This window comes from Falco biarmicus, chromosome 12, assembly GCF_023638135.1.
Source record: "Falco biarmicus isolate bFalBia1 chromosome 12, bFalBia1.pri, whole genome shotgun sequence".
In the NCBI taxonomy this organism is placed as follows: Eukaryota; Metazoa; Chordata; class Aves; order Falconiformes; family Falconidae; genus Falco; species Falco biarmicus.
The window spans coordinates 23088446-23100626 of NC_079299.1; the positions used below are offsets into that span (position 1 = coordinate 23088446).

The 12181-nt window shown below is 38.7% G+C and overlaps 1 protein-coding gene across 2 annotated transcripts in view; it reads right to left on the reverse strand.

Annotated features, from left to right (window-relative positions):
- Positions 1 to 12181, reverse strand: part of CRIM1 (cysteine rich transmembrane BMP regulator 1) — a 188149-nt gene that overhangs the window by 61074 nt on the left and 114894 nt on the right. For both annotated transcript variants that reach the window (XM_056357301.1, XM_056357302.1), the window contains 2 exons: positions 11584 to 11705; positions 1769 to 1951 (listed from right to left, as the gene is read on the reverse strand). In XM_056357301.1, the coding sequence (XP_056213276.1) occupies positions 1769 to 1951; positions 11584 to 11705 (305 nt within the window). The remainder of the gene's footprint in view (positions 1 to 1768; positions 1952 to 11583; positions 11706 to 12181) is intronic.

Here is a 12181-nt window from a genome sequence, read left to right on the forward strand (position 1 = left end):
CTAGACCAGACGCAAACACAGGGCAAATGTGGACTGGTATCTCGTTAGAATACTTAAGACTACAGCATTTGTATTTCAGTTTCTTTACATGTAAACACCATTTATCAGCCTACCTGATATGAACTGAAACACTAAAATATATAAACCCACAAATATTCTTTAAAGAATGACTTCCTACCTTACCCACCCTGATATTTCATTATCCATTGGGTTTTTTTTTAGATCTCTGAAGAAGCTCTCAATAGTTTGTAAGAAAACAAGCGACCCAAAGAGTATCCTGCACTAGATCCTGTGCTGATTGAGGAGGTTACAAATCTTACAGGTGCCTCTTTTAGACTCATTTTTATGAGATTCTTTACTTTAATAAGTCTCTGTCTGGAATGAAGCACAACATTAATGGATCTTTTGGCTTATTTGCTTCTGCAAGGAACTGCAGGAATACTGTTATTATGCACACTGCAAAGTGTTTCAAAGTGACATTAGTAATGAGATTCCTCTCCGCTTAGGAAAGGATTTGAGGTTTCCAGCTTATTGTGCTTGCTGAGAAGTCATTCCTGAGTTCACATTTAAACGTAGGGACCAGGAGTGCCTGACAGGCCTTTTGTCTATGTCATAGCGATGACCTGACCCCCACCGGAGTGAGATCCAAGCGCAGAGCGTCAGCCCCATCTCCCTTTGCTGGGATCTGGGTTGTGTGCTGGCAGAAGACCCGTCAAGTATTTTCTAGTGTAAAAGCAAGAGGGTCAATGTGGAATTTCCACAGAACCCTTTTTAGGAGGACTGCAAGCCTAGCAAGCAGGGGAGATGGCTCTCAACAGGGCAGAGAAGGCAGAGAAAACCACTGCGGTCAGATTACTGCCCTATTTCTTTGCTAGAAGACTTTACAATTCTTACAAGGGCGGCTGAGGGACCTGGGGGGGGGGTTGGCCTGGAGAGGGGGCGGCTCAGGGGGGACCTTATCGCTCTCTGCAGCTCCTGGCAGGGGCTGTGGGCAGGGGGGTCGGTCCCTTCTCCCAGGTGAGGAGGGACAGCACAGGAGGGAACAGCCTCAAGCTGCCCCAGGGGAGGTTTAGATGGGATGGTAGGAAAAAGTTCTTCCCTGAAAGGGTGGTCAGGCGCTGGAATGGGCTGCACGGGGAGGTGGTGGAGTCACCATCCCTGGGGGTGTTTAAAAAACACACTGATGTGGCACTTTGGGACATGGTTTAGTGGTGGGCTTGGCAGTTTTGGGTCAATGGTTGGACTTCATGACCTTAAAGGTCTTTTCCAACCTAAATGATTCTATCCTATGACTATAATTTTAGAGAAGGTGTACGCATTGCTCCAGCTGAACAGAACAAGATTGGAAGACAGAGGCTGCAAAGCAATGGAAATGCACCTTAGGGCCAGCACTGCTGCTTTGGAGGAGCCTGTCTAAATACCTGGTGCAGAAACTAGGAACAGCTTCTTATGTCCATTGGGAAGGAGGCCCCCCAGAGTGTACTGCGCACTTGACCATGTCTAAGGAAGTTCTGATGCAGAAGGGAAAGGAAACCCAAACAGCTCTATATAAAAAGGGCAGCGTGTCAATGTTGGAGAAGCACTGTCAGCATGCTCAGACACAGCAAAAATGTAGAAGTAAACTGGAGTAAGGAGGAACCTGCAAACTTCAGAAGAACAAAATAAAGTACTTGTTTGTTCATTTGCATTGAACAGGCACAAAAAGAAAAAAAAGAAAAAGAAAAAGCAGTGGAATTAATAAGCAAACAGGATTAAAAAGGTACTGTACCTTCACACACTGGGCAGCACTCTCCTTCTGGCACATAGTACCTGTCGCAGTGTAGCTCACCACACTGGGCAGAGAAACAAATAGAGACTCCACCTTGGCATCGACAAAAACGACAAGCATCCATTCGAAACATGTCCCCATCATAATATTCCATGCTGTTAAATATGCACGTTGGCTTCACTTCTGAAAGAAGGAGGAGGAGAAGGAAAAAAAAAAGGTATTTTACAGATATTGGTAAACAGGAAACAGTTAAACTCATGTTGCTACTGACAAAAACAGATATAAAAGAGACTGTTCATTTTTATTTCATTTTTTAAACTCAAATACATATTTATTTTTTTTACAAATGTTATAGATTACTGTCCGTTTCAGCAACAGAAGAAAAGAAAATGCTATTCAAAATTACTTTCAGAGAAATTATTTACAATTAAAAGTTGCCATTTTAAAATACTGAGGGAAGGTTACAGCACTGGTATTTCTTCATAGGTGTTAAATATTTCTCATTCTGGGTAAGCCAGAAGCTACTTCAAATTTTGGCACATAAAGCAATCAATTTTTCTTTTTTAAGATGACAGTTTCTGATGTTTCTTAAGTGTAACCTTCCTTTCTGCAGGACTTGGTACACAGGTGGATAAACTGCACTAAAGCTGTTCAATCCATAGGCATACATTTTCAAAAAGCCCCAATATTTCCTGACTGCATGATCTGTTACGCAGAACTGAACGCTTCTCAGTTCAAGCAACCTGGGGCTGTACTAGTCAGCTCACACCTATACTCCCCACAGAAGATAACCTCAATTGTAATAAATATTTATGTGATAACTTTAGTGTTTCAAAACCACAACACAACTATGTCTTGTATGCCTCTATCTAAAGCAGAGCCCTAGTGTACAATTAAATCCAAACTTTGTGGGAAACTAAAAGCCTCCGAAAATTCTCAAGTGTTTTGGGAAGGACATTGCCTATTTACTTTGTTAACTTTAAAAAGAAAGAAAAAAAAAAAAAAAAGAGATGCTAACAGAAACAAGAAAACAGATTTATACAGCTTTTTTTAGTAGTAGTATTAGTTTTTTAAACCAAAGATACTTGGTTCCAGATTATGAAGCAGATCCATACATCATGAATACATCGTAAGGTCTCCTTAGGCCTTCTGACCTTGCAGTTACCCCACACACATGAACCTTCCTCCACCTCCAACACCTACAGCCAGAAGAGCATATTCTGTTCAACTGAATAACTGACACACACATAACACTGTGCAGCTCCACAGCCCAGGGCTGAATCATCGTGACTGAAGACACCATAGAAGAAATACTCCAAATTTATGTTCAACTATAAGACACCACATTAGTCATCAGGAAATCATGACTTCACAGGTTCATCATTGCATTACTCAATGACATAGGCCTCCTCTCTCTTTGCCACTTCAGAATAAAATTTTTGTCATTTTTTTGACACTATCCTAAGGTACCTGAAAACAGCTACCTGAAGTAAACCAGCATCTAGTAAACAGATGCATTTTTGCAAAAGCTGCAAAACTAGCAGGTTCAAAAGCCACAGGTTCTGCAAACAGGAAACTATTTATTTAAGCAAAGTAAAAATTAAAAACATTACCAAACTGTAGATAAAACCATCACATTTCATTACATCTGAGCTAAACATAGCAAAGGAAAGAAGGGACAATTGCCTATGTTACTTATTTCTGTAGAATACATGGAAAATACTATTTATTTACTCACATGTCTAATGCCCACGTTGGGCTGAAAACTGCACACTTTGTAGTCAAGTTATTTTTCCTTTTTGGTTAGCGCTCAATCTCACGTATGAGATGAAAAATACATAAATGAAATCCAGCACTTGCAGGTGCAAATGCTGCCTACGCCAATCATCTTACTTCTGGGGGCAAAACCCTCTTCATGAGTTACTCTTGACAATGATACAGGTTTTCTTTAAAACTCTAAAGCAGTTCAAGGACTTTTCTATTTCTTTCCACATATGCTTATAGGCTCCAGCCTCAAATAATTTAGTATGATTGTAAAGCATTAGAATTGAAACTTGGAAGTATCCTGAGCAATGTTTGATTTCTATATGCCTGTTCTGTCTTTAAGGCACAATGTAGAAAGCAGCATTTTAAAAAAAAAAAAAAAAAAAGACTAACAGGAGGAAATACCGCTGTGTCCCGGAAAACAGCTATGACTTCATTAGAAAGCAATTCACATAAACAAACACTTGAGAAATATTTCAAGTTTATACAGCTCAAGCTGTTAGTTTAAAAACCTTCTCAGAAAGGAAAAAGTGCCAACACAACTCAAAAGACCTTTAATCCATTTGCTTCTGACTTTACTTTGCAGCTATCCAGATTTTTACTGATTATTCCCACCTCCGACGGCCCCTCATGCTCCAAAATCAGTAGATCTGAATTGCTGTCTAGTTAGAAGTTCATCTTCAATGAACTATCATTCATTGTGAAAATGTCCAAACAAGACCAAACAAGTAACCGTAAATCCTGAAAGGAAACAATATGTTTTATTCCTACAATGAAAACCACCATAGAATTCCACTACATGTGTGTTTTTACTGTCCAGTTTTATGGAAGTGTATACATTCATACTAAACTATTGACCTAAGCCTATACATCCAGCTATGAGACAAGGATTACTTTTGTTAGAACCATATGTAAGACTGCAGTTTTAAGGCTCAGTCAAGCCAAAACAAGCACTAAACGAAGAACTCTAGATTTAGGTATTCGCAAAGTGGAAGCCTAATGCAAGAGTGAGCACCACCCTGTGGAACTGTAACAATGTACTTCTTCCACCACCATACCCTGGAAGATTCTCTCAGTTCTCTTTAAACAAACAAACAAAAAAAAAAACCAAAACAAAACAACCCCAAAACAAAAAACAAGCTAATTTCACTGCCTTACTAATCTACACGTGGCAGCATAAAGGAGTGAAAGATCATAACATTAATAATAAATAAATAAATAAATGCATCTTTTCCTGAAGGCCAGTAGCCATAACTCTGCCAATAAAGAGAATACTACAGGTAGAATTCTTCAAGTACCAAAGCTTCACTGCATGACAAAGTAATTTCAACTGACTGAACTTCATAGCACAGAGTGCTTAAACATATCCAAAACCCCAAACCCCTTTCGTGATGCAGACTACCATGACGAAATAGTGGGTATGACACAGACACCCAGGCAATGGACTTGTGAACACAAAATCCGTGTCTGCCAGCTATCAGATAGCCCAGTAACACAAGACTGATCCAGACCAAGCACAGACGTACAACTGCCCATCTGTGAAAGGTGCCAGGAGAGAGCGGGCAGTACCCAGCACAATAGAGAGTTTATACTGGCTGTGGAAGGACAGATGATATTACAACTCTGCTCCTATATAAAGTACGATTAAGGAATGGACTTGATCTGGCATTGAAGTTCCTGCCACAGAGTTAAATGAGAAACAGTTCTGGCACAAATCTAGCTCGACAGTTCTGGCACAAATTTAGCTCTACAGGTCTCACAGCCACAGCCTTTCTGTTCTAGGAGAGCCCTGAAAGTCAATGCTGCAGCGAACCACACGGCCTCACACAGGCAGAAACAGTGATCGTTTCTCAAGACCTTTATCTTCCATGTGAACTGCAGACATAATCTGTTTTATCAAATCAGTTTTCTAAGATATTTCACCTTATACTTTTAAATCTAACTAAACACAGTTCTGTTGGCTGAACTAGCCCAAAATAAAACTTCTGGTATTGAGATTTCTGTAGTTTCCCAACACTTGTGGTTTTCTTTGATTAAGAATCATGGAACAGCTCAGAAACACATGGAAGTTTGGCAATCCACCCCTCGCGAGGCAATAATTCTGCACACAGTTATGCCAAGCACATGAGATGCTTCAGGCATCAGCTGCCTGTAGGTAAGTTTGCAGATTTGCTTTTGTAGTATCAGAAACTCCAGCCCTCCCAAAGCAGAAGCAAGATTCAAAATAGTTTTCTGTTGCTTAGAGGATTAAAAGGTTCATGATTCCAGCACTCTGCATGTTCCTTCAGTGTGCAGCAGTATTTGTACCACGCTCTTGGAAGGAACTGGGGCAAGTGCTGTGAACTTTCATTTAAATGAAAGGGAAGGAAACTGATAAACTTGAATCCTGTGTCTGTATAAACAAAATACAGAAAAGCTTTGTTTTTCAAAAGCTGAACTGATACGGAGTTTTAAAAAAAAAGAAGGATAAGTTTAATTGGAATTAGCCCATAACAATATTAAAGGACAACACACTATGCTTTTGTTTCCTTGCAAATATATAATAACAAGCCAGGTAGAAAAAATGATTTGAGTTCTTACTCTTGTACTGCTTAGTGCAGTGTATTCCCTACTAACTCAATTGCAGGACTATTCTGAAAGTCCTTTGCTCCTGCATCTTCTGAACAGGTCATCCAGAAACAAAGAGCTCAAAATTTAAACAAACCTGTAACTATTATTTGTAAATCAATGCATTATTTATGCATGTCTTTACTCAATTATTTATACATCCTTGCACAGCTATAAAGGAAAAAACCCACCATTATTTTGTGGTGGCTGTGGTCTAAAAAAGATATTAAAAGATACTTGGGATGCTGAGGAAAATAAAATTCAGCAATTACACCTTTAAAACAAAATGGAAATAATCAGATTTTTATAGTAATGCTTCTAGCAGAGAAAGTCTGTTTCATCACATTAGAAAGCACTTTGATATCCAGCTGCCACAATCTATATATAGTGCCAAATTTCAACAAGTCTTAAAAGTTTCTGTCCCCTTCAGCAGCAGATCCCAATCCAGTAATCTACAGGCATGTTCAGAAGACAGCTCTTGTGTACATGGCTATACATGCCTTTTTCACACACAGCAGACAAGACTGCAAGGTGTTCCCCACAGAGACAGAAGACTTACTTCCAAGCCACCATACTGCATAGAGGTTGCACCATGGAAAGAGCAGGGAAAGACCCCCCCCAGCAGAATCAGCTCTACCTGTTACATTCCTGGCTTAATCTTTTCTTTAAAGCCACCAGTAATGAAGAAATTGCACCCTGCCTGTTAAACAATTCCACAGTTTTAACTAATGTAACTAAACTCAACTCACAGCAAGGGTAGACTCAGGTTAGACAGAAACAGCAAACAAACAGAAAGCAAGTTTCCAAAGTTTCACTGCTTTTCCCATCTTCAAGCTCTACGTTGGTCCTGGTTTTTTACCTTCCTCTAATGTGCAAATCTGTTGCTAAGAGGACTCATTGTGGATGTCCCTGCCTCCATCCTCTTTCACAGATAAAATGAACACATTTCTTTCAATTTTAGTTTTTCTTCATCAGGTCATGCTTTTCAGTGTTTGATTGTTTCTGTGGCCTTCCTCAGAGCTATCCCCCTTTCATCTATACCTTCTTCCAGAAATTAAGCAGTGCTACTTTTTAACATCCTGCAGTAGGTTACAGCTCTGCCACAGAAAACCAGGACAGCCAAAGGAGGAGCTGGGGCCACTGAGGGCTGTGTCTGTACTCTAAAACCCCCAAACAGCGACAGATATTCTTGATACAATTGCCAAGCAGTTCTTGGAAGGAAGCCGTGTCCTTCATAACAGAGGAATGTGTTTAAATCCCAGTAGTCTCTGTCAGTCTATCACAGGAGAAAATACATGTGATCAGTTTAGCCCTAGGAATGTCACCAGGGCACGGGCAGCCGAAACAACCTCAGCACCACGGAAAGGTACTGGCATAACCCATCACTCGTTGCCAGCACATCTGTGATAAGCCTTTAGTGCATAAAATAAGTTACAAATTGCAGGAAAAAAGAATCCCCAAACCTGTAACACAAGGCTGCGGTTTGGCGTTATAACAGGTCTAACCCTTTCTTCCAGTCTTTGAGAAAAATATTTAATTCTATCTAACCTTGCTGTCCAAAGCATTGGCAACCTTGTCCAAGTTTAAGCATCTAGAAATATCTAAGTCAGAACATTACTGAAGACATCAGCTTACCAAAAAGATTCACTTTGGCAAAAACCCCATTACTACTTCAAAGTAAATACTACAAGTGTTTACCAATTATTTTTTTTTAAAAACTTTTAAAACCATACAGAACTGTACCATCTGGCATCCAATATTTTTTATATATGACTTACCATCAGTTCCACAGAATCTATCTAGCATCTTATTTTTCATTAACCGATAAGAATGAAAAGAAGTCAGTTAGACTTTGTCCTTATGTTATTTAAAACTCAGTCTCTGCTACCCATTGACCAACCCTCCCACTCACAGTGAACGATTGTAAAAGCTTTGAGTTTACTTTCACATCCAGCTGTGGTCCCAACAATTGCTACCCCTCCTTTTTAACTTATTAACATTTTATTTATATGCATGTTGATTCCTTAACTGCCCTTATTCTGCTCCTCTTACTCTTTAATTACTTGCTCAACATTGGCCAGTGCTGTTCTTCAACAAGAGCAGATCTCCTTCCTACATGGTCAAGGCAGCCTCCCCGTATTCTCCCTGAACATGCAAATATACATTTGTCACATTACCATGTGCTTGCAATAAATATTGCAGACAGCTGGACTGCTTTAACACTCTGCACATTGATAGGGTTACCTAAAGACAAATTTTATTACCCCACAACACACAAACCAGATATTTTGCAGTCGACATACACATATTCATAATGGGTGCCTTTATTTTAAGGTCACTCAAATGTTCACTGTTGTTTCTGACTGTTTCCTCACTGCCCCCCCCCCCCCCCCCCCCCATTATTTAATTGTAACATTAAATAGATGCTATAAAGGCAAAAATACACTAATGTGACTGCACATTTTTATTCCACCCTCTTGCCTATTTTCAGAGGTTTTCAAACACAGAAGTAACTAAAGGAACTCGTTGGTAACACCGATTACACTATTTCCCCCACTTACCATCTATAAACCCATTAACTTGCATTCGATTAAAACACACTTTAAAGAGGAATCCAGTCCTAATTGGAAAGGCCGAAGATAAGGAATTCAGCTTCTTCCCGGCAGTTTGTGCCAAGAGCTAACCACCTTCACTGCTGAGAACAGAATGTCCTAGATCTGTAAGATTTGGCTCTTGTTACTTTGATGGCAAGTTTTTGAAATGAAGAAATTGATCTAAGCCTATCACTTAAGATATTTTCTCCATCTGTCACTGATACCTACTATGTATCTTCTGCACTTGTTAGTATTTCAAGACCCTTTTAAAAACTAGTACTGGACAGTCAACTATCAGTCTCATGAACAACATTCCCCTCTTCTTCATTTTCAACTGATGGAAGTAATGGTAGGGATTTTATATAAATCTAAATCTATCTATCTATCTATCTGTCTATCACTGTATTTACCTAGTTTGTCATTGCACTAGATATTTATCTAGTAAGTTCTTATCAGAATTAGTTTTCTGGGAATTTAGGGGTTTTAGTGGTATGGCTTTTCCCTGATAAGAACCACCTAACCATCCTAAAAATGCACTTGTAAAACCCCAAATTATAAAGTAGTGCAGATCAAGTTCTATGACTAGTCTGTCCTCTTTACTAATGATCTGCCACACAATCCAAACATCAGGAACTCCTCCTGACTAGCTTCTCCCAGCTTGTTGATAAAACTATTTATCATCTTCAGGCTTGTAAGTATTTCCTCTTTCCAAAATGAAGCAACATTAATAATTGCATCTGGAAGTTTCTCTCTTCTAAATATACACAAAGCACTTCCAAGTCATGTCATACAATATTATTTTTTGAAACCTGATTGTAACATTAAGTAGCATAATGACAAATGCTCTTTGTTAAAAAACACATGTATTTAACTCTTCTGACCAGTTCTCTCAGATTTTTTTTTTTTAAAGAGGAACTTATTAAAAAAATAATTTCCATACTGGACTGTAATTTCAATACTGACATTTTAAGGACATAAGACAAAACAGTATCTCTTCCTACAAACCTTCATCTTCCTCCAATCTGGCCTTTCTGCTTCCCCCTGTGGCATCAACTTCCCTTCAAAAATGCCTATTTTTTTTCCCCTGAACTTACTCTGTCTTCATAGGCTATGAAGGTGAAGATTAGGAATTGCCTGAGAGGCAAAATAAACCCTGACCGAAAAGCAGGTTTAATCTTTGGAGTGAGTTACAGCGAGCAGTAAGGCAATGACGCACAGGGCAACAGTCAGTCCAAATTCACTGTTAACAATGAAAAATGAATGTAACTCCTCCTTGGAAGTAAGATATGAAAATGACTAAGGACAAAAAACCCTGGGCAATTTAAACAGCTCTATCTAACACCTGATATGATATATACTGCAACAATTTTGATAGCAGTACCCACAAATAACTTGCAGACTGGAGAGAAACAGGAACGTTACCAAGGTGGTTTGTACCTTGAGACCGTTTCACATGAGCAAAGACTTCATATCAGAAATCGGCTTTGCATTTCTTGCTCAAAGTACTAAGACAAATCCTGAATCAAACATCTCATTGAGGTGTGACACGGAGTTAAATCAAATTCAGAAATGATACTTAAACAGAATGACATGAATATGAAGCAAAGGAAGTTGAGTATTACTTTAGTATAACAGGTAGTATTTTAAAAAACAGGCAAAATATAAAATATATTTATAAATACATGTATATAAATAAAATCTGCAATATTTATAGATTATATAAAACTATAATATTTATATTAGATAGAAATTGATATAAAAATTAGGTAAATTGCATTTAATTCCACCATATCTACAATCTTATGCCAAATAGTGAATGAATCTGAAAGCTAAAGAATCTTCCTGATGCACGTTCTCTTACTCAAATAAAAGTAGTTAATTTATATATATGTGATGTCCCGTTATATGTATTAAATATTACTCTGAATCAGTAATTCAGTATTTAAAATATCGTTACGTGTAAATAACACAAACATTCTCCTGGGGCAGTATCCCTCTCTCTATATACGTTTATGTGCATTTGCAATGAGGAATGCAAAATAAAAACTGTTTCAAACATATGACACATGCAAAGCTAAACATGATTAAATATCGCTGAATAAATTTATTAGTAAATACTTCACCAATGTGTAACTTCTTATGCTCAGAAATTACCTGAGCACGCAGCCCTTCAAGGGTGTTTTTCACCTTCTATCTACCAATAGTTAAATATCAAAGTCTCTTCCCAAGTCACCGTATCTAGCATATACGCATCTCTCTATATATTACATAGAGCAGTTCTGAGATACGGTCACTTGTGTAACAAATTCAAGGTTTTTAAACATTTTCTAAACATTTTCTAAACATTTACATCGCGAAACAAAGAACGTGAATCAGTCTATTCCTACACTGACTTACAATTTCCAAAGGCTATATATTTGTGTTAAAATGTTACTTTGTGAATGTTTCTTAAAGCCAACCCCACATCTAACCAGCATGCTTTTGCTTACAGTACGGCAACACGCAGCTGCAGTGGTGAGCAAAACTGTCATTTCTAAAAGGACTTCTAGTGTTTGCTACTGGCAAAGGAGGACCTGAAAAACATGCAGTGAGGGAGTCTTGCTAGAACTCTAATTCCCTGGGTCACAGGGAAAAGTGCTTTGGAAGTTAGAGGAACATGACAGCTTACAAATGACACAGTTTTCCACTAAAGTACCTTCAGCTGAATTTCCAGCTCCTTCTTACTGAGCTAATATCGAGAAAATTACTTCTCCTAGAACTTGACAACATGGTAAAAATAACCAAATGCCCAGCCCCTCCCACAGACAGATAAAATCCTCCTCTCCAGGTTTAAGAGAAAGCTTTACGTACCATTCACACATTCAAAGACATCACAGCACTTGCCAGGTGTTCCATCTCCACGCGAGACTATCTGGGGAATGGAGCCTGCCTCACACATGGGGAAACCACATAAACCAGAGAGACACTCGCACCTGAAACCAAAGAACAGTAAGGAAAACTCCATAAACAAATGAAGCCATGTATAAGGGGAAAGAATAAGCAAGAGGAAAATGGAAAGCTAGAACACAAGTTCCAGTATTAGCATATTCGTATCTTAGACTCATCTTGCTTAATTAACTCAACAGCCAAGAAAGCTTATCAGCCTGAAGGTTTGATTTTAACCATCTGAACTCTGTTTGCTGGCCAAGCAAGCAAGACGGTGGTACTGTGCAACACCAACACTTCTCTAGTGCTGTACGTATAATTGTAGAAAACTGCTGCTCCAGATTGTTTGAAAAAAAATGTATTCGCCAGGCTTGCATAATTAGGCTTCTCTGCCAGTTCTCTCTGAAAAATCAAAATTGGTGAAACACTAATAGCAGTACCTGCACCCGTTCATCAGAAGACTGCTCTCTCATTAGGAAACCATATATACCCAGTTTTATATAAGGAATAATTAAAGAGAAAG